Source organism: Salvelinus alpinus, chromosome 9, assembly GCF_045679555.1.
Source record: "Salvelinus alpinus chromosome 9, SLU_Salpinus.1, whole genome shotgun sequence".
In the NCBI taxonomy this organism is placed as follows: domain Eukaryota; kingdom Metazoa; phylum Chordata; class Actinopteri; order Salmoniformes; family Salmonidae; genus Salvelinus; species Salvelinus alpinus.
In genome coordinates this window covers 15280416-15306996 of record NC_092094.1, presented here as the reverse complement: position 1 = coordinate 15306996, position 26581 = coordinate 15280416, and the positions used below count along the sequence as shown (strand labels likewise).

Here is a 26581-nt window from a genome sequence, read left to right as displayed (position 1 = left end):
GGTGCTTCTCCCTTTGCAGCATAAGGGATAGGCGGATAAGAGTACCTTACAAATGCATCACCCTCGTGAGTCAAGGTTTGCTATCATACAACATTCTTTCTGTTACTCTACTGTCATCCCTCTATTGAAACTAATACTAAAGCCTAGCTCACTGTCATTAACAGCATGTTGTGATCGACTAAACTGAGCTGCATACATGCCAGAGGGGTGATTTTGTGTCAGTCTGGACACAGATGAGACACAGGGATGAGACACAAGCAGTGGCGGATTTAGGCATAGGCGACATGGGCAGCCGCCCAGGGCGGCATCTTGCCGAGCCGGCATGGGGCGCCTGCACAAAGAAAACAAAAAAACAAAATATTATGAATGGTGACATTTGCGCAATCAGTTTTCTATCGCTCATTTGCATGTCACGTCAATGATATCATGTCACCGTGTGGGACTGTGGGTCAATTAATCTTGTCGGAGTGGGCCCCATGATTCTAGTTTGTGAGCTAGGCAGGCTACTGCCTGGGAAGGTCTCCCACTCAGAAGTACGAGATGGGGAGGGATCGGGGGTAGGTTGACCTCAGGTCTCCCCACTGGAAGTCCGAGGCAGGGGGAGCGGGAGAATCTATCAAATAGCGCACCTCTAACTTTGTACAGTACTAATGCAATTAGTTGTGTAATTCTGTTTGTGTGTTTCTTGTTTGAAGTGCAATAGTGTAATAATCAGGTTATCTTCTTTATAAGTGTGTTATTCTATTTGTGTATTGTGTGATATAGGATTTGTGCTATTTAGTTTTGTGTTTTTATGTGTGTTTTTTGTTAAAAATAAATAGAATAGAAATATATATACAAAAATAATACTCATAAGTATCAAAAAGAAGTAACAAAGACAAATAGAAACAAATTGTAGTATATAAATACAAATAAAGAGAAGTGAATTATTACACTATTACCAAGTGTAATAATTCGATGATCTTTATTTGTATGTATGTTATACAATTTGTTTCTATTTGTCTATGTTACTTCTTTTTGATATGAATGAGTCTTGTTTTTTGTATATATATATCTATTTATACAGTTTTAAATGTTATGATTATTTATTTGAGTTGTTCCAAATGTCTGAATAAAAATTACAGTTAGTGCAGAATGGTGCTTTTTTTGTGTGTTGGGGGGGACAGGGATGAGACAGGGAGATGAGACACAGGGATGAGACAGGGAGATGAGACACAGAGATGAGCAGGAAACCATAGTGGGACTTTAGGGACCCGACCAGAACATACCGGAAAAGGGAGGAGAGGACACACAAATAACTGGTAAAATCACAGACAGACAGATGCCATGTAGGTCCAGATTTGTGACCTTGTGTTACAGTGAGTGTGAGTGAGATGGTAAGGGTAAAGATTTTCGGTTTGAAATTATGTCCGACTAGTTCTCTGAAACAATAGAAGCTGTCTTTGTATACTGGTTGGTTTGTGGATGTTGTTTTAGAGGAGTGACAGCCTTTAGGCCTGGATTCAATCAGATTGAGCATTAACTAGCGCTAACCAGCGTTGGCCGGATCCATATAGCTGATGTTTTGACGGTGTTGGAGGTATAACTGTGGTATGAGCTGACGAATCGGGGAGCGGCTGCTGTTGTGTGTCACAAACCACTCCCTTCCTTATTATCCCTCCTGCGTTGGTTCAAAACGGTACTAGACTGTGTAGGCTCTATTCATGGTAGAAATAATGACTCTCAAATGTCCATTAATGTGAGGCTAATGCATGTTTTGATGTTAATTTGGATGAGGGGATTGTAGCCTGTCAGTCTAATTTGAATGTTGAAACTTCATGGGATTGCATGGGATTTGTTGGATTATAGTCGGGTGTGGTTTTGTTGCGTCCATTGGCAGTGTCCACGATAGCCTTAACCGGCCTTAACGCACGGAGCTGCTTGTGGATTTGACAGCTCTAAACGCAGTTCCACCTCCGACCCCGCCAAAACAACCGCTATGCAGATGTCGACTAAAGCGGATCTGATTGAGTTTCTTAGGTTCTTTTAAAAAGTTGTGAAGCAGAAATCGTCACTGCAGTGCTGGGTGTCTGTGGGTTGTTGCGGTTTAGTTCAGATATTTAACAGCAGTATTTTCTGTAAGAATCACTGCTTACTAACTTTTTCTGTGTTGGAGCCCTTAATAAGCAACAACAACAAAAAACTCTCACAGACTAACTGTTCACCTTTAAATTGGATACAAAATTAGATTAAAAAAACTCAACCAATGTGGGCTTTCTAACAACGAGCCAATGAGTGAAGGTCCAGGACAAGTTAGTGCTTCATGTGTCGGTGACATTTGAAGGTTGAAGGTATGGTCGATGGAGGCTGACAGGAGGATGTAGAGGAAGGGTGGAGGAGATGTCCTGCTTAGAGAGAGAGAGAGAGAGATCTCTCCCCTGACTAGCACAGGATGTTAGGGAGGGGGGAGAGTGTTCCGCAGGGGAAAGAGATGGGGGGGGGGGGGGTCAGAAAGAGGGGGTTGATTGAGGGCCCTGTCCCACAAAGGGCCCACTCCTACTGGAGATGAGACCAGGAAAAAAGAGCAGAGCCTGAGCGAAGGCCCCAAAACTCTGCTGGCCCAGGAGATTCTCTGGGGCTCTCCAAGTGTTGTAGCCCTTATTCTGAGTTTCTCATTCTTTTGCTCTTTCTCTACCACTTCCCAGTCCATCCCTTTCTCTATTACCCTTTCACAATCAATTATTTTGTGCATGAAAACAAAATATGGAAGCATATGCAGTTTGGTTTCCTCAGTTTTGTGTTGTGTTGTCACCCATAGAGATACCGTACCAATGTTTCAACTACCTTGTATTTTAATGCTCATAGGCCAATGGTAATATGTATTAGTTTGTGTTTGTGTGTTGGGCTCGCATGATTTAGGTCTGTGAAGCCATGAGGTTCATCACTGTCTGTCAGCTGGAGGAGGCCAGAGGAACACTGTGGGCACATTGGGTTGAGCTGGTGATGGTAATCATTTGACATTGTCACTCATACCAGAAAAATAACTGGTACATTTAGAGTTGTAAATAGCTGTATTATGTAATGATTTACTCTGTTAATTACTTTACCAGGTAGGTTGACTTCGAACACATCTGTTACAGCAACAATATTGCAATGCATTAAAAATACAATAACTCCAATTGTCTTCCAGATTTGTTTTGAATTAGGTCTAAGTTTAGCATTTTGGAAATTAACAAATAATTGACCTATATGAAATGGAATTTGGAATATGATAATAACTGGGTTTGGTGATGTGCTGTTGGCTTTACACTAAATAATAAAATGTCAACACTGAAAAATAAAAATAAATGTTCTTGTCATTTTTTCTTATGTTGTCAGTATTCCAAACTTGGGTAGCTACGCATCACGCCCATTGCATGGTATACCATCTATCCAGGGTATATAAACCTGTCCCCGCATTGCATCTGTTTGCCTGCCATCTGAACACTTAAACATCTGCGATGTTCTTTGGTATTTCCGATAGAAGATCATTTCCCTGTCGATGTCCAGTGCTGAAGGGTACTTTAATATGAAACCACAAAAACAATTGAATAGAAGGAAGCGCTGGTCACTGACTTTGTCCTTCCCAGAAGGCAACTTCCCTTCGACGCCTCAACTCATCTGAATCCAGCAGACGCGTTAAACGGTTACAACTTGTAGACTAAAATGGATACTTTGTTTTTCATTATCTTAATACTCTTTCGATGCTCTTCGACAAGTAAGTAGTCTGTCTTTTAAAGTGTGAAGAGGTCAGTTAATTAACTTGCTGATTATTAGAGTAGTATAATAACCACATTTATTGTGCGTGAAGATAGTCAACAACGGAAACTTTAGTTCATCCTTGTCTATACTGGGAAGGGTCAGTCAGTGAACGAATTTTTTGATTGAGGTTATTCCAAATATTATGACAAAAGTAGGTTATCTCACTGTAACAATAAAGAGTTCATTCTTTGTCAAAGAAAATCTTTATTTTACCTCATATTGACCATGATCGTATTTAACGGACAGCTTTAGCCTAATAACGTTACATTCACTCAGGTGTGAGATGAGGGATTATTCGTTAATAACAATAACGTAAATTTACCTATTTTATTCAGCTACAACCAAAGAAAAGTACTAGTTGTAATCGAATAAAACTGTTGCCTTTTGAGAACTGATTTAACATAATCATGGGAAATGTTTAAAAACTATTTCTGTAAGCCTGTAGCTTTTTGTAGCCCGTAGGTATTTGAGCCTTATGCATTTCAAACATTACATTACTAAATTGCTATCAAAATGTTAATAATTTGGCACTAGGTCTTCAGCCATTCGATGATTGTTAGTCACCCACTATTGACCATCTCTTTGTATCTCCCATTTAGACGGTTTCCTTATTGCACACACACCAAAGAAACTGTGCCTGTCAACCCACAAAACGACTGTGATCCTCGGCAGATGCAATGTCACCAGTCCCTATCAACAATGGGAATGGACGAAAGATATGAAGTTGCATCACACACAATCAGCCAAGTGTCTCTGGGCCAACCCGAGCAGTGCAATACCTCGGCACGCGCGCCTGGCCACGATCAGCGACTGTGACAGCGCACCTGCTTGGAAATGCTACGACAAACGAGGAACCTTCGGGTTAGCGGAGAAGCCCATGTACCTGAAGAAACAAGGTATACGGGTTGTGATCCGAGGGGACCAGAAGTATTCCAACTGGACTAAGTATGAGGAAATCTACTCTGGAGGGAGACAGGTGCTTACCCATTTATGTCCGCGTAAAGGTGAGTGGTCTACTGAGGAATTGGGCTGCATGTCTTCTGTTAGTTTGCATTCAGATAATAATATATTTCTGTGCATTCAACTACCATACATTATTTATAAGTAGGCATGCCTATATAGTAGCCTTGAACTTTATGGATATTTTGTCTTTCCTCCTCTGAAGTTTGATAAGAGAACGTCTTGTAAAATGATAAGGCCCAACTACAGAATTAGTAGCCAACAGTATCTCTACATGGACCCAACAAACTCGTTATGACATAATGTACCTAGTTTACAGAAATACAACGGATTTTCATTTAAAAAAAAGCTGAATTATCAGACAGATAAGATCTGTATCGAAATTACTTGCACCATGTCGACTTTGGAGTTGTCTGACATTCGTATGGTATGAATGCTTGAGGAAAGCAGAGGATGACACTCTTGATACTGACTTTCCTGCACATTGTTGTCAAGTGTTTTATCAGCCCACTCACTCAGTCAGGAAAAACGTCAGCAGTGTTCTTCCTGTGAACTTAATGGCCATACAGGGGACATAGAAGAGGCTATCAATTTCACACTTGAAAAAAAAAAAACTACACATGCTACAATGTAAGCCTAACTGGTATTGTTTAATGTTCATTTACAGTAAAAGTTTATTCAGGCCACCTGTTATCACATATAATAAAATGGTAACACTTAATTGTTTTGATAGTCCATCTGTAGATGATCTACAGACAATCAAACATTTCAACTAACTATCTACTAATCCTAACCCTTATCCTAATCCGAAACTCCTTACCCTAACGCTAGCCCTAATCCTAACCCTTATCCTAACCCGAAACCCCTTACCCTAACGCTAGCCCTAACCCTAACCCTTATCCTAACCCGAAACCCCTTACCCTAACGCTAGCCCTAACCCTAACCCTTATCCTAACCCGAAACCCCTTACCCTAACGCTAGCCCTAACCCTAACCCTTATCCTAACCCGAAACCCCTTACCCTAACGCTAGCCCTAACCCTAACCCTTATCCTAACCCGAAACTCAACCCTTACCCTAACGCTAGCCCTAACCCTAACCCTTATCCTAACCCGAAACTCAACCCTTACCCTAACGCTAGCCATAACTTCAACTTTAACCCTTACCCTAACGCTAGCCCTAACTCTAACCCTTACCTTAACCATAACATTAGCAAGCAGTTGCTTATAAACATAGTCAGTTGCTTATCAACAGATAACAGATAATATGCTGTACAGCATCTACAGATGGACTATCCAAATAAAGTGTGACCAATAAAACCAATACCCAGCTATTTATTTCACATAATTTAACTTTTTTGTTAAAAAGATGAATAACATGACAATAAACCATCTATTACCATGTTATTAACAGGTTGATAAGGCGTTGTGAGCATGCAGTGTGTTTCTTTTAAGAGGAAACACCCACATCAAAACACAGCGGTGTCTGGAACTTTGGGTCAAATTCTTTAATTTCCCATTTAAGAACACTTGGGCTGGGTTAGAGTTATTACTTATGGAACACATACAGTATCTTGAAATTATTTCAATGTTATCCAATCATATTACAATCATGTGTATAAGTCTAGTCACAATAACCCCTCTTTCTTCTAGGTTCCACCACCACCACCATCTCAACCTCAACCCCCACAATGTGTTCATCCACACACCAACCTTTGGCATACACCCACGCCATCAGAACAGCCCCTATAACAATAATAAACACACACTCCTCGTCAAACACTATGAGGACCCATAGTAGAACCACCCGGCAGATCTCTACATTAAGAGTCCAGGTCACATCGACCAATAGGGTGGCGACATATAAGTCTGTGGTGGCGACTCACACTAATGACATCGTCAAGCCTCGGACAAGAAGGACGGCCACGATGGGTCTCATTCCAAGTTCCATCTCAACGGCCGTCACAACATCCGGGGCAGTTATCAACCACAGCCATGATGTTCTCTCGTCCAGTCCTGCTTTGTCCACAACTGACTCTGCCATGGACCAAACGGTGAGTGCTGCCACCGAAAATGCCCTCCTCGACTCGAGGAACGAAGCCAAGACTCCATCAGTAAACCAACCAACTTCCAGTTCCACCACACCTAATGTAGATGAGATGGTGTCAACTGCAGCTACCACTATGACGGTGGTTTCCTCAACAATTTCCTCAGTGCCCAACACAAGTTCTAAAACAGACTCAGCAGCTACTTCTACGGTAGTGGTCGTTACCTCTGATGCTAAAGTCACAACTTCTGCTGCTTTATCTATCTCGTCCTCTGTTTCAACCACTAAATCTGATGCTACCATCACACCTACCAGTACCACAGCGTTTCCCACAACTAGGAAAGTACCCCCCAGAAAGTTTGTGGTTCCATCTACAACCAAAACCACAACTGTGCCGACTACAACAACCGCTGCCCCTACAACTCCTACTGTTGTCAGAACAACAAAGACTACAGCCAAATTCACAAGGAAAGTAGCCCCACCCAATGCTGCCACAGCCCCACCCACAACATTTTCAACTCAGCTCACAACATCCTCAATTTCACCCACAACCTTTTCAACAGTAAAGACTATAGCAAAACCCACAATGAAAATAGCCCCGCCCACAACCTCTACAGCCTCACCTACTGCCTCTTCAACTCCACCCAATACCACTCCAATCACATCTACAACAGCCCCACCCACAACCTATACCACACCGCCCATAATGAAAACAAACCCACCTACAACTACCACAACCACATCCACAACTACTACAGCTCCACCCAGAAGTACCACAACCACATCCACAACTACCACAACCACACCCACACCAACTACAGCTCCAACAACAACTACTACAGTACCAACTACAACCACAGAGTTGACCTCCATCCCACAGGTGCGTGATGATGACAGTCACTTGAAATTAACATTTCAATCGATTTTGAATTTGTGAAATTCCATAAAGAATGCTCAAAATCATATTTGCATGCATATTTGTACAAGGGACGTTAAAGGCAGTGAAGCTTGGAACAGACCTTCTGAAAGAAGGGCTATAGTAATGGCAAATAGTAATATAGAATATATTAGTCATATTCAAATAGTCTTTCAACAGAGAAAATTCTGCAATCACAATAGTAGGCTATGAATTACACCCATGCCATGCCCTTTTAACCTACTGTATCCTATGGGTGTTAGTTTAAGTGGACCTAAAGTTCTTCAGACAGAGAAGGCAGAGAGGCAGGCAGGCAGGAAGGAAAGTAGGGTGGGGTATCACGGGGAGAGAAGGAGGCTGCTCAAGGTGCTGCTGTCCAGACTCAAGTGAAAGTTAAGGCTGTGAGCAAGTAGACAGACTATTTGATAGGAACTTAGGCTACTGTAGGTGTTAGAAAAAGTGTATATAGAGGGCGGAAGTAGATGCTGATATGGAATCAATTTCCTGAGCAGTCTGTCTACCTGACGCCTGTGATGGTGCAGCCTGAGCATTGAGGAAGGGTGTAGGAAAATAATGTGGACTAGAGATTGAAAGTGACGAGATGGTAGCGTGGGAAGAGACTGTGCGTGGTCTACATTGCATAGATTTTGGGCAACCACAAAATCACAACGAGATGCCATGCTTGGTTAGGCACGTGCCACCCCTGTAGCCGCCTCCAACATGCCATTGTGAAATTCAGAAAATAAATATACATTGTTATTTTATGGACCGATTATGACAACCAATGTTGGAATATATTTGATTTTTTGAATACTATTTATTGACCTAACGGATTTAAATCAACGACCGCAATGTTCAGATGTGCAACTATTAATTTGATCGTTTGTTTATGGTGGTGTTGTGTCGAGGTGAGTCATGGTTAAAGTCAATTTAACCTTGATTATTTTCTACTTGTTGCCTACTGTTGCTTAGCCTATCTTTTGGTTACATGTTGCCACTTTTCTGTTCATTTCAGGCCGAGACCACTAATGCTGTCAAATGTTCAGTCAACCTGACAGAGACCAGCGCCAGGACGGATTCTATTGCACTCAAATTAATAACAACAGGAGAAGCTTGTAATTTCACCGTGTTTTATGAGAATAGTCGTTCCGATATAACGGATTGTGATCAATATGGGGAGTATAGTAATGTGTATACCTGCGATATAAGGGATTTAGAACCTGGGACGTTACACCACTTTGAAGTGATATCGAAGACTGATGGAGAGAGGAGAAACGTATCAGTGCGAACAGGTAAGCTAAGTGTTATAAACCAAAATTCGTTTCTGTTATATTTTAACCTATTTAATGTTATTTTATTCTAAATGTATTTTAGACTGTTAAATTGACTTTAATTAATCTTAAACGTCCTACAATATCAGAACTCCCCTCTCCTCCCCCAGTATCATGCACTATATATGTTTTCTGTTGATTTTACTCTATTTCTATTGTTGATCATGATATTCGAATGATTATATTTCGTTAAAGATTAAGTTTTACATCTGATTAATTCAAAGATATAGAATTTGGCAGTCAGAACCACTTCAAACAGTTAGTAGTGGCATGACTCCTCTGATAGCATAAACTCGCCATCATTAAATATATCTAACACATGTGATATCTTATTAGGACATCTTCGGTTCTAATGTATTGTAAACATCTAATTTATTCCAACAGCTCCTTTTGGTTGTCTTTCTGTTGGTGTTTTATTGCACAAAAGTTGATACTTAAATTGTATGTAGCAACATTTAGAATTTAGCTTTCATATAATTTTACTGTAATATTTGATGTATTGGGAAATGGCTTGAAATGTTATATGTTCATTCATATCCTTTTGTATTATTTGATTTATGCTTACAGTGGTCGAGCCTTTGTTCTGCCCAGTATTGAACCATGTTGCACTGAATAGATTCTGTGCATCGCTTTGATAATGAAGAACATGGAGAATAGAGAACTCTTGTGCCAACACCGCTGAAGTCCAGTACACTTTATTCTTTGTAAAATCCTTTGAACATTGTCAAGGCCACAACCTTAGAATGTCCTGCCAAGAACTTGGAGCCAGAGAACCCCTCTGGTCATTGGTCTCACAGCTCTAGATTAGAACCAGGGAAGTTCTGGAACACACTGCTGCTCCAATCACCTAAGGTTGTAACAGTAGAGGTCAGTAACAATGCAGAGCATCTAATCTTAAGTGTTTGTTTCCAGACAGATCTCCTTCTCCCCAGAGCCACTTCCCGCCAAGCATTGTTTCTTTGTACTAACGGATACAGGAGGCCTCCATGTTTTGTTTTCACGGGACAAATAGATTAGACTACAGTGTACTCCAGAACTTTGCATTCAAAGTGTGGCCGAGATTTTTTTTCTTGTGTCTTTGTGTGTGGACCTTGAAATTTCCATTTTTGACAGTAGCCTACGAAGGATGAAATCCTCAAGATTAACAGATCAGTGGTTGCCAAATCACTTGGACTTTATCCAGTATTTTTTTATTTTAATATTTACAGATACAATGTAGTTACTGTGTAATACAGTAGTGGTCTTGTAAAGGGCCCCAGTGTGGCTCTAGGATTGGACGGACAATGTCCTTGGGGTTTTGCTGATTAGCCAATGTGATTCCTGGGGTTGCTCTGAAGGGCCCTCAGAGGGGAAGCATTATGAAGAAAGGGTCAAAGTTAATTGCTGAGCTGTGGGGGGCACCTCTTACCCTGTTCTGCTCCTCTCTTTCCATTTGGTCTTTATTTTTGTCGTTTCCTGTCAAGGCTCGCTCTCTCGCTCAAGACGCACGCAGGTCTCCCAGCGAATCGCCACATTCTTTATAGAACCAAAACAATCTTATCGCTCTGCTCCATCGCAGGCAGTCACCACTGGCTTTCAGTGAAGCACAAAGACAGGATACAGATATTCTTCATTAACTTTTCTCCTAGTTGTGTAATATCAAGATGTTTAATTGAGGTTATATAATATCGGCAAGATGCTGGCCCCTTGGCCACTTGTTTAAAGGATGTCTTTGTTGTCTATCATATTATTTATAGCAAAAATACTAACACATTCTCTCTGTCTTTCTCTCCTTCCTCTATTCTCTCTCCCCCTTTCTCTCTCTTTCGTTCACTTTCTCTCTCTCTCTCTCTCTCTCTCTCTCTCTCTCTCTCTCTCTCTCTCTCTCTCTCTCTCTCTCTCTCTCTCTCTCTCTCTCTCTCTCTCTCTCTCTCTCTCTCTCTCTCTCTCTCTCTCTCTCTCTCTCTCTCTCTCTCCCCCCCCCCCAGATCCGGTTAGTCCATCCAGGTTGGACGTCCTACCAGACCAGAGTCCTAGTCAGGGTAATGGTGGCTCTCCAGGCCTGCATGTATCCTGGCCTCGCTCTCGCGGGCTGGTCGACTGGTATGAGCTCACACTACAGGACACTAAAACAGGAGCGACCCGCAATACTCGCATCATGGGCACTGCCGTCCCTCAGTCAGGCTTTACCGCCCTCACCCCTGGCACCCTCTATGGCCTCAGCCTGGTGGCAATAGCTGGGAATAAAACTGCCACGCCAGTGATGGCCACTGCAACCACAGGTGAGGGACCAACTTGCTGTTGTTATGTGGTTTCACTGGTCCTCTATTTGCATGTAATTTTCAGGTCTTCTACACCCAATGTGCTGTCCACCTGATATTTATGATGAACAAATTGTGTAGGATATTCTACTGTCTGCTCTACTGCCATTCTACCATACCCCTATTCCTATACTCACTTCAGTACCTCCATGTTTGTTGGACTTGGATAACATAGTAATCCCTGATCTACTTTGTTACTTTGTTAGACATCAACAAGCTGCTCACTGGCATTGACCACTTTGTATTTTTCCCCCAGCTCCCTCAGCCATCAGCGGCCTCCAGCTCTTGGCCTCCTCCAACAGCCTGGGTGTTTCTTGGCAGCCCGGCCCAGGCAGGAGAGAGCGTTTCAGAGTGCTGCTGAGGGAGCAGCAGGGCAGCCTGGTCAGGAACGTCACCCTGAAGAGTAGCGTCACCTCCCACATTCTTAATGACCTGTTGCCTGGGACACTGTACACTGTCACTGTGGTGACTGAGGCTGGAGGCCTTCAGAACGCTGTCTACAAACAAGCAGTCACAGGTATGGTAGCAGTCACAGAGGAAATGTGTCATGCCTGTTCTGTTTTGGTGGTAAGGTAACAATCACAGAGGAAATGTCATGCTAGTTCTGTTTGGGGGATAAGGTAACAGTGGTGACAGTCCTCACAGATATTATGGTAGGGACTCTGAAATTCACCTGTTGGAATAGTAAGACTGATACTATTTTTGGTTGAAGTGTTCACCCATCCAACCACTAACCAAGTCTACTCCTGCTTAGCATTTGTTATCCAGCAAAGAGGAGTAGAGTCCTAGGGCTTCAATGTTCAATATAGGTTCAGGGTGGAATGTTTCTCACACATTTATCTGGCTTAGTTTGCAGGGCTTTGTTTAACTTTCCAACACTGCACCCATCTCTTTATACAGTCACTACCACCACCATGGCCATGCTCTCTGTCTGTCGTTGTTTCCAAGATATTTTAGGCTTCTCTATCCCACCCTTCCCTTCCTCTGTCTGCAGCTGGCTTGCCAATCAAGGCCTTCCTTCCCCTCCCAACCCACCATACAAATACGGCTAGCCAGTAATACACTGCACAGCCACTGAACACAATGCTAGAATTTTTTTTTTATGGTCCTTCGAGTTGGACAGGTACAATTGTCCTGGAAAGGTGTCAGTGTCTAAAAAGACCTGCTGTCACCTCCCTCTAATACATCCCTCTCAATCAACTTCAGAAACGGAATAAAAAAGTAACTCTTTTCAGGTTTCCGCTCAAATGGACCATTTCCGCTCAAATGGAAATGGCTAAGAGGGATGTGTAGCCCATCAGTCAGCAGTGCTCCCACTAGACCAGACTCTGACACGTGTTGTTTTTCTTCCCCTAGTCCCCGCGGCAGTGTCAGACCTCCTCTTGGAGAACAACGGCAGTCTGGACTCATTGAGGGCCTCCTGGGTCACAGCTATGGGCAGCGTGGACACATACCTGGTCTCCCTTGCAACCCTGGGTTCATCCGATCAGGACAGGACGCTGCCACCCAATGCCACAGAGGTGGTCTTCAGCGGCCTGACCCCTGGACGATCCTATCAGTTGTCTATGAGGTCAAAGGTCGGAGAGCAGATGACTGAGGCTGTGACCATGGGCAGAACTGGTAAATTATTCTGGAGGGTCAATGTCACACCTTAGATTAAGTTTATGCCTATCTAGTTCCATATCAAAACTATTTTAAGTGAAAAATTAGGGCTGTCAAAAGCCACAAAAGCCAGGAAATACTAATGTGCACCACAATCCTTAACTTGACCTATGCATCTTCAATGAAGATCTGGCTGCATGAACACCTCCATTAACCTCTCTCTCCATTCTCCCTTTACACTGCCTCCTCCCTTTACACTGCCTCCTCTCTCCCTCCTCCCTTTACACTGCCTCCTCTCTCCCTCCTCCCTTTACACTGCCTCCTCTCTCCCTCCTCCCTTTACACTGCCTCCTCTCTCCCTCCTCCCTTTACACTGCCTCCTCTCTCCCTCCTCCCTTTACACTGCCTCCTCTCTCCCTCCTCCCTTTGCACTGCCTCCTCTCTCCCTTCTCCCTTTACACTGCCTCCTCTCTCCCTCCTCCCTTTACACTGCCTCCTCTCTCCCTCCTCCCTTTACACTGCCTCCTCTCTCCCTCCTCCCTTTACACTGCCTCCTCTCTCCCTCCTCCATTTGCACTGCCTCCTCTATCCCTCCTCCCTTTACACTGCCTCCTCTATCCCTCCTCCCTTTACACTGCCTCCTCTCTCCCTCCTCCCTTTACACTGCCTCCTCTCTCCCTCCTCCCTTTGCACTGCCTCCTCTCTCCCTTCTCCCTTTACACTGCCTCCTCTCTCCCTCCTCCCTTTACACTGCCTCCTCTCTCCCTCCTCCCTTTACACTGCCTCCTCTCTCCCTCCTCCCTTTACACTGCCTCCTCTCTCCCTCCTCCCTTTACACTGCCTCCTCTCTCCTCCCTTTACACTGCCTCCTCTCTCCCTTCCCCAGTGCCAGACAAGGTGTCTCAAATGACCATGGTGGGTCTCAGTGATGGCAGCACTCTGAAGATGACATGGTCACCGCCTAGAGGGGAATGGGAGAACTACCGCATCCTGCTAATGAATGCCACAGTGGCTCTGGTCAATGAGACACTAAGCAGGCCAGTGAGACAGTACTCCTTCTCTGGGGCTTCCCTGGGGCTGGTGCCTGGCAGGCTTTACACAGCTCAGATCATGGTGGAGGCTGGCCCGTTTGGCAACATTGCTCACTGCCAAGGAATGCTAGGTAAGTTACATTGCAAATATTTTGATGCTAAGCTTGGTGTATATGTGGAATGTTTATGGGTCAAATTATATCGAAACCATGTAGGATGGCTCTTAAAATGAAATTGTCATCAAATTGGCTCCTGAAGTTCATCATTTTTTGCCCTCTCTCTCTCTCTTTACTTGTTCACATCTCCTTCCCCCTTCTCCCTCACCCCCCCTTTCCTTCCCCCTTCTCCCCCCTTTACTTATTTACTAATTCTCTCCCTCTCTCTCAGCACCTCGGCCTGTCCAGCAGCTGGTCGTCTGTCACAGTGATGAGACGTCTCTGAGCGTGCTGTGGTCTCTCCCGGTAGGGGAGTGGGACGGGTACACTGTGATCCTGAGACAGGGGAACACTGTCGTGTCCCAGAGGACACTGTCCCGTGACACCAGGGAGTGCACCTTCAACGTCCTCACACCCGGACGCCAGTACGCCATCGCTGTCACGACCAACAGTGGGGGCCTAAACAGCTCGACTTCAGTGATTGGACGAACCAGTGAGTCACGGTTCCAAAGGGATATGAATAATGATGTTTTTCCCCCCAGTATGGTTATGTTCTAGACTAGACACTAGAACTCTCAAACTCAACTCTGGACCTCAAAGTCAATTCCACAGCGTTTTGTCTTTCTTTTTCTTTCTTTTTCTTTTTTTCTTTATTTAACTAGGCAAGCCAGTTAAGAACAAAATCTTGTTACAATGACGGCCTACCCCGGCCAAACCCTAGCCCGGATGACGCTGGGCCAATTGTGCGCCGCCCTATGGGACTCCCAATCACGGCCAGTTGTGATACAGCCTGGAATTGAACCAGGGTCTCTATGGGTGGCAGGTAGCCTAGTGGTTAGAGCGTTGGGCCAGTAAACGGAAGGTTAGGTTGCTGGATCGAATCCCTGTGCTGACAAGGTCAAATCTGTCGTTCTGCCCCTGAGCAAGGCAGTTAACCCACTGTTCCCCTGGCGCCGAAGACGTGGGTGACCATTAAGGCAGCCCCCTGCACCTGATTCAGAGGGATTGGGTTAAATGCAGAAGACACATTTCAGTTGAATACTTTCAGTTGGACCACTGACTAGGTATCCCCCTTTCCCCTAGTGACGCCTCTAGCACTGAGATGCAGTGCCTTACACTGCTGTGCCACTCGGGAGCCCGAATTGTTGCTCTCTAATCAGGGACTGGTTTAGACCTGGGACCAGGTGAATGCAATTAATTATCAGGTAGAACACAAAACCAGCAGGCTCCAGACCTCGTAGGGTAAGAGTTGAAAATGTTTGCACTACAACATTGCTCCATATATGTTTTATAGTCATATACTGTAACAGAGTTGTTGTAGTCATATAATAATGAGCTTTCCCCCATTGACAGAACTGATGCTGTGTCTCTGACTCAATGACTCTTTATGATCTCAATTTCTCTGTAATGTCTCACATCTCTGATGGCCTCTCTATCTCTCTCTCTCTACTCCCAGCCCCAGCGCAGGTGACCAGTCTGCGTGTGACCAACAGTGGCAGCACAGACAGCCTCCAGACACAGTGGGAGCGGGCAGCCGGAGAGCTGGACTCATACCATGTGCTGCTCATCCACGACAGCAGCGTGATCAAGAACGAGAGCGCCCCAGCCCACACCATGGCCTACAGCTTCCTGGCCCTGAAGCCTGGAGCCCTCTACAGGGTGGTAGTAACCACCATCAGAGCAGGACATGCCTCCAGGCAGAGCGTGGCAGAGGGACGCACAGGTAGACAACTTTATGATTACTGATATATGTAGCCTACTTTAAATATATAATGTTAAAATAGATACATTTTTAAATAATGTTTAGCTATCACACATGAATTCAGTTAAAGGGCACAGACAGTTTTAACTGTTTTTGTGTGACAAACACCAGTATGCAAAATAATGTATTTTATTATATTTAGGATTGACAGGATATTATTCAGAACTCTTAGCTTTTATCTGATGCGACAGGAATTTCTAGGAACCACCGCCTCATGAATACTCAGGAAAGAAAAAGGTGTAGATTCACACGCAGAGCGTGGCAGGTGTTTATTAAGCCGTCGCAGAAGGCAGGAAACGTGGTCACAGGCTGGCAATGGTCAAACACAGGTAGGCAAACAGGCAGGTACATCAAAACTAAGACTGGACTGGTTCTCACAAACGAGCTAGGATAAGGCTTAGTAGAGTCAAAACGCCCAATACCTCACAAAGGCACAAACAGAATGAACTGAACTAAATAAGGAGCTGATGAGACCTTGTGAGTAACTAACACAGGTGAAATCAATGAACAAAAATGAAAGATAGGGCTATGTTCAAGAACACAAAGAGACAGGGCTACGTTCAAGAACACAACGAAAAGAACACAAGGTTGACTAAGAAAATAAAAAGACAATTTTACACCGACTTTGCAGCAAACATGTCAAGGTCTTCCTTTCAAAGACTTCCCATCATGAACGGAAAAGGATGGTGGTCTTTTTTGTATTGTTGAATTCCAGCTACCTTAATCTGAGAACGTTTTAATTTAAATGAACAAAGAATATACAACAGAATATAAAGTTCTTAAAGATACTTCCAAACTGGGCACAATGGTGGGTTTTGGGCTCACTTAGAAATGTCCTTGTTTTTGAAAGAAAAGCACATCTTTTGTCCATTAAAATAACATAAAATTGATCAGAAATACAGTGTAGACATTGTTAATGTTGTAATTGACTATTGTAGCTGGAAACGTCAGATTTTTTATGGAATATCTACATAGGCGTACAGGGGCCCATTATCAGCAACCATCACTCCTGTGTTCCAATGGCACGTTATGTTAGCTAATCCAAGTTGATAATTTTTAAAGGCTAATTGATCATTAGAAAACACTTTTGCAATTATGTTAGCACAACTGAAAACCGTTATCCTGATTAAAGAAGCAATAAAACTGTCTTTCTTTAGACTAATTGAGTTTCTGGAGCATCAGCATTTGTCGGTTTGATTACAGGCTCAAAATGGCCAGAAACAAAGAACTTTATTCTGAAACTCGTCAGTCTATTCTTGTTCTGAGAAATGAATGCTATTCCATACGAGAAATTGCCAAGTATCTGAAGATCTCGTACAACGTTGTATACTACTCCCTTCACAGAACAGCGCAAACTGTCTCTAACCAGAATAGAAAGAGGAGTGGGAGGCCCCGGTGCACAACTAAGCAAGAGGACAAGTACATTAGAGTGTCTAGTTTGAGAAACAGATGCCTCACAAGTCCGCTATTTTCTATTCCTGCTTTTGTACCTTTTTCTCAGCTTCAGCTAACCTTTTTCTCAGCTTCAGCCAACCTTTTCTTCCCTTTCTATTCTCCTTGTCCAGGTTCTTTATCCTCTCCTGTTCTTTCTTTTTCTCTTCCTCCGGTTGAAGTTTCTACTCCTTTTCTTTTGATTTCTCCTCCTTCTCCAGGTTCTTTATTCTCTCCTTTTCTGCTTCAAACCTACATTTCTACATTCCTACATTCTCCTCCAGTTGTTGTTCCTTAATCTCATTCTCAAGGATCTTCAATATCTCCTTTTCTCTTTTTTTCTCTTCTTCCAATTTACATTTCTCCTCCTTTTCTGTTTATTTCCTCTCCTTCTCCAGGTTCTTAATCCTCTCTTTCTCTTAGTTTTTTTCTTCCACCAACCTGAGTTTTTCTACCTTTTCTTTTCCTTCCTCAACTTCTCCAGGATCTTCATCCTCTCTTTTCCTTTCTTTATCTCTTTGTCAAATGTCTCCGCCAATCTTAAATCCCCTTCAGCCTTCAAATATATGATGATGATGTTTCCAAAATGGCGTAGCAGTTCAGACGTCTTTGTCTTGTCGTGTCCCGTGTATATATCTTTTTTTCCCTTTGTATATATTTCATATATATTTTTTATATTTTTAACCCCAGTTTTAAAATATTCTCCTGCAACCCGCCTCACCCAATGTGGTATGGATCTGCTATTTTCTATACCTTAGAAACGGAACCCCCAACAGAAGCTAGCTAGCTAACTAGCTACTAGCTAGTAGTCAGTTAGCCACTGCTAGCGGGCATCAGCTAACCTTAGTCCGGTCAACTCCTGCCAGTCTGCACAGCGCGATTCAACCCAGCGCATAACGGACTATTTGTTCTCCACATCTCCGGTTTCCTACAGCAAGCTCTGAACCTTTTCACCTGGATCATCGCAGCTAGCTAGCTGCTATCCGAGTGGCTACCCCCTGGCTAACGTCTCTGTCCCGAAGCAAGCACCAGTGAGCCTGGAACTAGCCTCGTGCTAGGCCCATCTTCCGGCTAGCTGAAGAGGTCCATCCGCCACTCCTTGGGCTACAATACATATTTTGCCAATTGGCCTGGATCCCTTTTACTGCAGACACAGAGCCCCGCCAATTCCATCACGACTGGTCTACCGATGTAATCCGCCCGAGGGGTTTCAACAGGCTCCTCCGTCGCGACATCCCCTGAAGGCCCATCCGCTAGCCCGCTATCCTGCTAGCTGCGGCCCACTAGCTGTCTAGAGCATATCAGACTTTTAGCTGAAGAGGACAATCAGCCAATTTCTTGGGCTACAAAACCTATTTTGCCAATTGGCCTGGACCCTTTTACTGCCTACATGGAGCCCTGCCGATCCAACACGACTGGTCTGCTGATGTAACCGTCCGAGGTGGCTACAACAGACTTCTTCCGTCGCGACGTCACCCTAAGGCCCTTCTGTTAGCCCGCTAGCTGTCCGAATCGCCGTGTCTCCAGCTCACCTAGCTAGCCACTGGTCCCTATGATCACTCAGCTATGGATACCTCTCCCTAATGTCAATATGTCTTGTCCATTGCTGTTTTGGTTAGTGATTATTGTCTTATTTCACTGTAGAGCCTCCAGCCCTGTTCAATATGCCTTAGCTTACCCTTTTGTTTCACCTCCCACACATGCAGTGACCTCACCTGGTCTAAATGATGTCTCTAGAGACAAAACCTCTCTCATCGTCAGGTTCATCAATGCCTCGGTTCACCTCCACTGTATTCACATCCTACCTGTACATTATGCCTTGAATCTATTCTTCTGCGCCCAGAAACCTGCTCCTTTTACTCTCTGTTCTGAACGCACTAGGCGACCAGTTCTTATAGCCTTTAGCCATACCCTTATCCTACTCCTCCTCTGTTTTTCTGGTGATGTAGAGGTTAATCCAGGCCCAGCAGCGCCTAGCTCCACTCCCATTCCCCAGGCGCTCTCATTTATTGACGTCTGTAACCGTAAAAGCCTTGGTTTCATGCATGTTAACATTAGAAGCCTCCTCCCTAAGTTTGTTTTACACACAGCTTTAGCACACTCTGCCAACACGGATGTCCTAGCCATGTCTGAATCCTGGCTTAGGAAGGCCACCAAAAATCCTGAAATTTCCATCCCTAATGTAACGGTATTCGTCGTCTGAAGAAGAGGAATCATCGGACCAAAGCGCAGCGTGGTAAGTGTTCATGCTTGTTTTATTAAAACTGAACACTAAAAAATAAAAAAATAAACAAGAGAATAACCGAAACAGGTGAAAGGTGAAAGGTGAAAGGAAAGGTAAGGTGAAAACACTAAACAGAAATTAACTACCCACAAAAACCATGTGGGAAAAAGCTACCTAAGTATGGTTCCCAATCAGAGACAACGATAGACACCTGTCCCTGATTGAGAACCATACCCGGCCAAAACAAAGAAATACAAAACATAGAAAAAATAACATAGAATGCCCACCCAAATCACACCCTGACCAAACCAAAATAGAGACATAAAAAGCTCTCTACGGTCAGGGCGTGACAGTACCCCCCCCAAAGGTGCAGACTCCGGCCGCAAAACCTGAACCTATAGGGGAGGGTCTGGGTGGGCATTTCTCCGCGGTGGCGGCTCTGGTGAGGGACGTAGACCCCGTTCCACCTCTGGCTCGGCCCACTTAGGTGGCGCCTCTAGAGCGGGGACCCTCGCCGCCGACCCCGGACTGGGGACCCTCATTGTGGGGGCCGGACTGGGCACCCTTGTAGCGGCCCCGGACTGGGGACCCTTGTTGGGAGCTCCGGACTAGAGGGCGTCTCTGGAAGCTCCGGACTGAAGGGCGCCTCTGGAAGCTCCGGACTGAAGGGCGCCTCTGGAAGCTCCGGACTGAATGGCGCCTCTGGAAGCTCCGGACTGAAGGGCGCCTCTGGAAGCTCCGCACTGAAGGGCGCCTCTGGAAGCTCCGGACTGAAGGGCGCCTCTGGAAGCTCCGGACTGAAGGGCGCCTCTGTAAGCTTTGGACTGAAGAGCGCCTCTGGAAGCTCCGGACTGAAGGGAGCCTCTGGAAGCTCCGGACTGGAGGGCGACACTGGAGGCTCTGGACTGGAGGGCGTCGCTGGAAGCTGCTGACTGGAGGGCGACACTGGAGGCTCCGAACTGGAGGGCGTCGCTGGAGGATCCGGACTGGAGGGAGACTCTGGAGGGAGGAGACGCAAAGACAGCCTGGTGCGTGGGGCTGCCACAGGGCCCACCAGGCTGGGGAAACCTACAGGAGGCCTGGTGCGTAGAGGAGGCACCGGATGAACTGGGCTGTGGGGGAGCACTGGAGCTCTGGTGCGCAGCCTTGGCACCACTCCTCCAGACTGAATGCCCACTTTAGCCCGGCCCCTCCAGAGTGCAGGCACAGGTCGAACCGGGCTGTGGGGGAGCACTGGAGATCTGGTGCTTACCACTCGCACTTCTCCATTAGGCTCAATGCCCACTTTCGCCCGGCACGGGTGGAGCGCAGGCATAGGACGAACTGAACCTTCCCAGCGCCCCGGAGACACAGTACGCAGAGCCGGCGCAGGATACCCTGGGCCGAAACGGCGCACCGGAGATGCCCACTCTCGCATGGCACTTGCGGGAGGCTGGCATATAGCGCTCTGGGCTATGAGCGTGCACTGGAGACACCGTGCGCTTCACTGCATAACACGGTGCCTGACCAGTACCACGCTGCTTCCGGTAAGCACGGGGAGTTGGCTCAGGTCTATTGCCTGACTCCGCCAATCTCCCCGTGTGCCTCCCCCCCAAAAGATATTGGGGGGCTGCCTCTCGTGCCTGCTGCACTGCCTTGCCTCATATCGCCGCCTCTCAGCTTTAGCTGCCTCTAGTTCTTCCTTCGGGCGGCGATATTCCCCAGCCTGTCTCCAGGGTCCCTGTCCGTCCAATATCTCCTCCCAAGTCCAGGAGTCTTGAACCCTCTGCTCCTCGTTACCACGCTGCTTGGTCCGCTTGTGTTGGGTAGTTCTGTAACGGTATTCGTCGTCTGAAGAAGAGGAATCATTGGACCAAAGCGCAGTGTGGTAAGTGTTCATGCTTGTTTTATTAAAACTGAACACTATAACAAAAATAAACAAGAGAATAACCAAAACAGGTGAAAGGTGAAAGGTAAGGTGAAAACACTAAACAGAAATTAACTCCCCACAAAAACCATGTGGGAAAAAGCTACCTAAGTATGGTTCCCAATCAGAGACAACGATAGACACCTGTCCCTGATTGAGAACCATACCCGGCCAAAACAAAGAAATACAAAACATAGAAAAAAGAACACAGAATGCCCACCCAAATCACACCCTGACCAAACCAAAATAGAGACATAAAAAGCTCTCTACGGTCAGGGCGTGACACCTAACTATAACATTTCCGACAAGATAGAACTGCCAAAGGGGGCGGAGTTGCAATCTACTGCAGAGATAGCCTGCAGAGTTCTACCATACTATCCAGGTCTGTGCCCAAACAATTCCAGCTTCTACTTCAAAAATCCTCCTTTCCAGAAACAAGTCTCTCACCGTTGCCGCTTGTTATAGACCACCTTCTGCCCCATCTGCCCCCAGCTGTGCCCTGGACACCATATGTGAATTGATTGCCCCCCATCTATCTCCAGAGCTCGTACTGTTAGGTGACCTAAACTGGGACATGCTTAACACCCCTTCCATCCTACAATCTAAGCTTGATGCCCTCAATCTCACACAAATTATCAATGAACCTACCAGGTACAACCCCAAATCCGTAAACACGAGCACCCTTATAGATATCATCCTGACCAACCTGCCCTCTAAATACACCTCTGCTGTCTTCAACCAGGATTTCAGCGATCACTGCCTCATTGCCTGCGTCCGTAATGGGTCTGCGGTCAAACGACCACCCCTCATCACTGTCAAACACTCCCTAAAACATGCCTTTCTAATCGACCTGGCCCGGGTATTCTGGAAGGATATTGACCTCATCCCGTCAGTAGAGGATGCCTGGTATTCTTTAAAAGTGCTTTCCTCACCATCTTAAATAAGCATGCCCCGTTCAAAAAATGTAGAACCTGGAACAGATATAGCTCTTGGTTCACTCCAGACCTGACTGCCCTTGACCAGCATAAAAACATCCTGTGGCGTACTGCATTAGCATCGAATAGCCCCCGCGATATGCAACTTTTCAGGGAAGCTAGGAACCAATATACACAGGCAGTTAGGAAAGCAAAGGCTAGCTTTTTTCCAACAGAAATTTACATCTTGTAGCACAAACTCCAAAGAGTTCTGGGACACTGTAAAGTCCATGGAGAATAAGAGCACCTCCTCCCAGCTGCCCACTGCACTGAGGCTAGGAAACACTGTCACCAGCGATAAATCCACGATAATTGAGAATTTCAATAAGCATTTTTCTACGGCTGGACATGCTTTCCACCTGGCTACCCCTTGCTCAAACCTCCCCCATTTCTCCTTCACCCAAATCCAGATAGCTGATGTTCTGAAAGAGTTGCAAAATCTGGACCCCTACAAGTCAGCTGGGCTAGACAATCTGGACCCTCTCTTTCTAGAATTATCTGCCGTAATTGTTGCAACCCCTATTACTAGCCTGTTCAACATCTCTTTCGTATCGTCTGAGATCCCTGAAGATTGGAAAGCTGCCACGGTCATCCCCCTCTTCAAAGGGGGAGACACTCTAGACCCAAACTGTTACAGACCTAAATCTATCCTACCCTGCCTTTCCAACACGGAACCCAAACTATCGTGCGCTATCGTGCATACATTTATTTTGTCCCCCTACACCAAACGCGATCACGACACGCAGGTTAAAATATCAAAACAAACTCTGACCCAATGACATTAATTTGGGGACAGGTCGAAAAGCATTAAACATGTATGGCAATTTAGCTAGTTAACTTGCACTTGCTAGCGAATTTGTCCTATTTAGCTAGCTTGCTGTTGCTAGCTAATTTGTCCTGGGATATAAACATTGAGTTGTTATTTTACCTGAAATGCACAAGGTCCTCTACTCCGACAATTAATCCACCCATAAATGGCCAACCGAATCGTTTCTAGTCATCTCTCCTCCTTCCAGGCTTTTTCATCTTTGAACTTATATGGTGATCGCATCTACACTTTCATAGTATTACCACGACAACCGGCAAAACAGTTCGTCTTTCAATCACCCAATGTAAAGGAGTGCGTAACTGGCTGCAGGGAAGTCAGGCGCAGGAGAGCAGAAATGGGTAGCAAACGGGTAGCCCTTCATTGCGGCGAACAAAACACGGTACTCAGAAAACTAAACACACGCGGGTTACAATAACCCGGCGCAAACCAGCCTGGAGTACACATACATTTACATATAACAATTCCACACACAGACATGGGGGGAACAGAGGGTTATATGCAAGACGAGTAATGAGGGAATGCAAACCAGGTGTGCGGAAAACAAGACAAAACAAATGGAAAGTGAAAGGTGGATCGGTGATGGCTAGAAGACCGGTGACGTCGACCGCCGAACGCCACCCGAACAAGGAGAGGGACCGACCTCAGGGAAGTCGTGACACCCACATGGGTATAACCAATGAGGAGATGGCACGTGGGTACCGGCTTCTATAAACCAATGAGGAGATGGGAGAGGCAGGACTTGCAGCGCGATCTGCGTCAGAAAAAAAAAGGAGTTCTATTTTAGCCCTTGGCAACGCAGACTCGTTTGCGCGTGCGAGCAGTGTGGGTGCAATAATTGAATAACATGGATTTCAAAATGTATTTTGCGACGCTCGCGCACGCGACGTGTACGGTCTGGTCAGCATGTTAGGTCTTTGAAAGCCAAGTTAACAAACAGATCACCGACCATTTCGAATCCCACTGTACGTTCTCCGCTATGCAATCTGGTTTCCGAGCTGGTAATGGGTGCACCTCAGACATGCTTAAGGTCCTAAACGATATCATAACCGCCATCGATCAAAGACAATACTGTGCAGCCGTATTCATCGACCTGGCCAAGGCTTTCGACTCTGTCAATCGCCACATTCTTATCGGCAGACTCAAATGACTGTCTGGCCTGGTTTACCACTACTTCTCAGACAGAGTTCAGTGTGTCAAATTGGAGGGCCTGTTTTCCGGACCTCTGGCAGTCTCTATAGGGGTGCCACAGGGTGGCACAGGGTGGTTCAATTCTCGGGCCGACTCTTTTCTCTGTATACGTCAATGATGTCGCTCTTGCTGCTGGTGATTCTCTGATCCACCTCTACGCAGACGACACCATTCTGTATACTTCTGGCTCTTCTTTGGACACTGTGCTAACTAACCTCCAGACGAGCTTCAATGCCATACAACTCTCCTTCCGTGGCCTCCAACTGCTCTTAAATGCAAGTAAAACTAAATGCATGCTCTTCAACCGATCCCTGCCCACACCTGCCCGCCCATCCAGCATCCCTACTCTGGACAGTTCTGACTTAGAATATGTGGGCAATTACAAATATCTAGGTGTCTGGTTAGACTGTAAACTCTTCTTCCAGACTCACATTAAGCATCTCAAATCCAAAATTAAATCTAGAATCGGCTTCCTATTTCACAACCAAGCATCCTTCACTCATGCTGCCAAACAAACCCTCGTAAATCTGACTATCCTACCGATCCTTGACTTCGGCGATGTCATTTACAAAATAGCCTCCAACACTGATCAGCAAATTGGATGCACTATTATCACAGTGCCATCCGTTTTGTCACCAAAGCCCCATATACTACCCACCACTGCGACCTGTATGCTCTCGTTGGCTGGCCCTCGCTTCATATCCGTCGCCAGACCCACTGGCTCCAGGTCATCTATAAGTCTTTGCTAGGTATAGCCCCGTATTATCTCAGCTGTAACGGTCCTGACCTGTTTTATGTTGTTTTTGTATGTGTTTAGGTCAGGGCATGTGTTTTGGGTGGGCAGTCTATGTTATCTGTTTCTATGTTGGTTGTGGTTGCCTGGTATGGCTCTTAATTAGAGGCAGGTGTTTTGCGTTCTCCTCTAATTAAGAGTCATATTTAGGTAGGGTGTTCTCACTGTTTGTTTGTGGGTGATTGTCTCCTGTGTCGTCAATGTATGTACCATACGGGACTGTTTGGCTGTTCGTTTTGATGTAGTCTGTTCCTGTCCGTGAGTTCTACGTTTAGTTAGTTTAATTCATGTTCAGGTTTCGTCTACGTCGTTTTCTTGTTTTGTAATTTTGTAAGTGTTTGTTTTCGTGTTGCCATCGTTTCAAATAAAGAGATGGCTTATTTCCCTAATGCTGCGTATTGGTCCACTGATCCTTCTCTCCTCTCCTCATCTGAGGAAGAGGAGGACAACAGCCCTGACAGAATCACCCACCAAACTAGGACCAAGCGGCAAGGGAAAGCTCAACTGAGCAACAAGGACTCCTGGACTTGGGAGGAGATCCTGGATGGTAGAGGACCTTGGGCTCAGCCAGGGGAATATCGCCATCCCAAGGAGGAGTTGGAAGCAGCGAAGGCTGAGAGGCGCTGGTATGAGGAGGCAGCGCGTCGACGCGGTTGGGAGCCCGTGAGTCAGACCCAAAAATTTCTTGGGGGGGGGGCACACGAGGAGTGTGGCAGAGCCGGGTAGGATACCCGAGCCAACTCCCCGTGCTTACCGTGGAGGTAGAAGGCGTCGTACTGGTAAGACACCGTGTTATGCGGTAAAGCGCACGGTGTCCCCAGTACGCGTGCTTAGCCCAGTGCGGGCTATTCCACCTTGCCGCACTGGGAGGGCTAAGTTGGGCATCGAGCCGAGTGCCATGAAGCCGGCCCAACGTATCTGGTCTCCAGTACGTCTCCTCGGGCCGGCGTACATGGCACCAGCCTTACAGGTGGTGTCCCCGGTTCGCCTGCATAGCCCAGTGCGGGCTATTCCACCTCGCCGCACTGGCAGGGCTACGGGGACCATTCAACCTGGTAAGGTTGGGGAGGCTCGGTGCTCAAGAGCACGTGTCCTCCTTCACGGTCCGGTATACCCGGTGCCACCTCCATGTACCAGTCCTCCGGTGGCAGCCCCCCGTACCAGGCTGTCTCTCCGGGTTCTCTCTCCAGCTGTTTCCTCCTCTCCAGCGCAGCCAGTGCCTAGACCACGCACCAGGCTGTCTCTCCTTCTCCTCCCTACAGAGCCGTCCTGCCATGACCAGCCAGAGCCGTCCTGCCATGATCAGCCAGAGCCGTCCTGCCATGACCAGCCAGAGCCGTCCTGCCATGACCAGC

At 45.9% G+C, this 26581-nt stretch overlaps 1 protein-coding gene across 4 annotated transcripts in view; it reads left to right on the top strand.

Annotated features, from left to right (window-relative positions):
- LOC139584370 (receptor-type tyrosine-protein phosphatase beta-like) overlaps positions 1-26581 on the top strand; it is a 54357-nt gene that overhangs the window by 256 nt on the left and 27520 nt on the right. Inside the window, exons 2-12 of one of the 4 annotated variants that reach the window (XM_071416107.1) lie at positions 2-65; positions 2899-2985; positions 4380-4784; positions 6391-7664; positions 8716-8992; positions 10999-11292; positions 11588-11848; positions 12688-12951; positions 13820-14095; positions 14352-14612; positions 15576-15842. In XM_071416107.1, coding sequence (XP_071272208.1) covers positions 4499-4784; positions 6391-7664; positions 8716-8992; positions 10999-11292; positions 11588-11848; positions 12688-12951; positions 13820-14095; positions 14352-14612; positions 15576-15842 — 3460 coding nt within the window. In that variant the 5' untranslated portion in view covers positions 2-65; positions 2899-2985; positions 4380-4498. Of the gene's footprint in view, position 1; positions 76-2898; positions 2986-3467; positions 3737-4379; positions 4785-6390; positions 7665-8068; positions 8609-8715; positions 8993-10998; positions 11293-11587; positions 11849-12687; positions 12952-13819; positions 14096-14351; positions 14613-15575; positions 15843-26581 lie in introns of those variants that run through there. The other 3 variants (XM_071416106.1, XM_071416105.1, XM_071416108.1) reach the window with 3 other exon arrangements.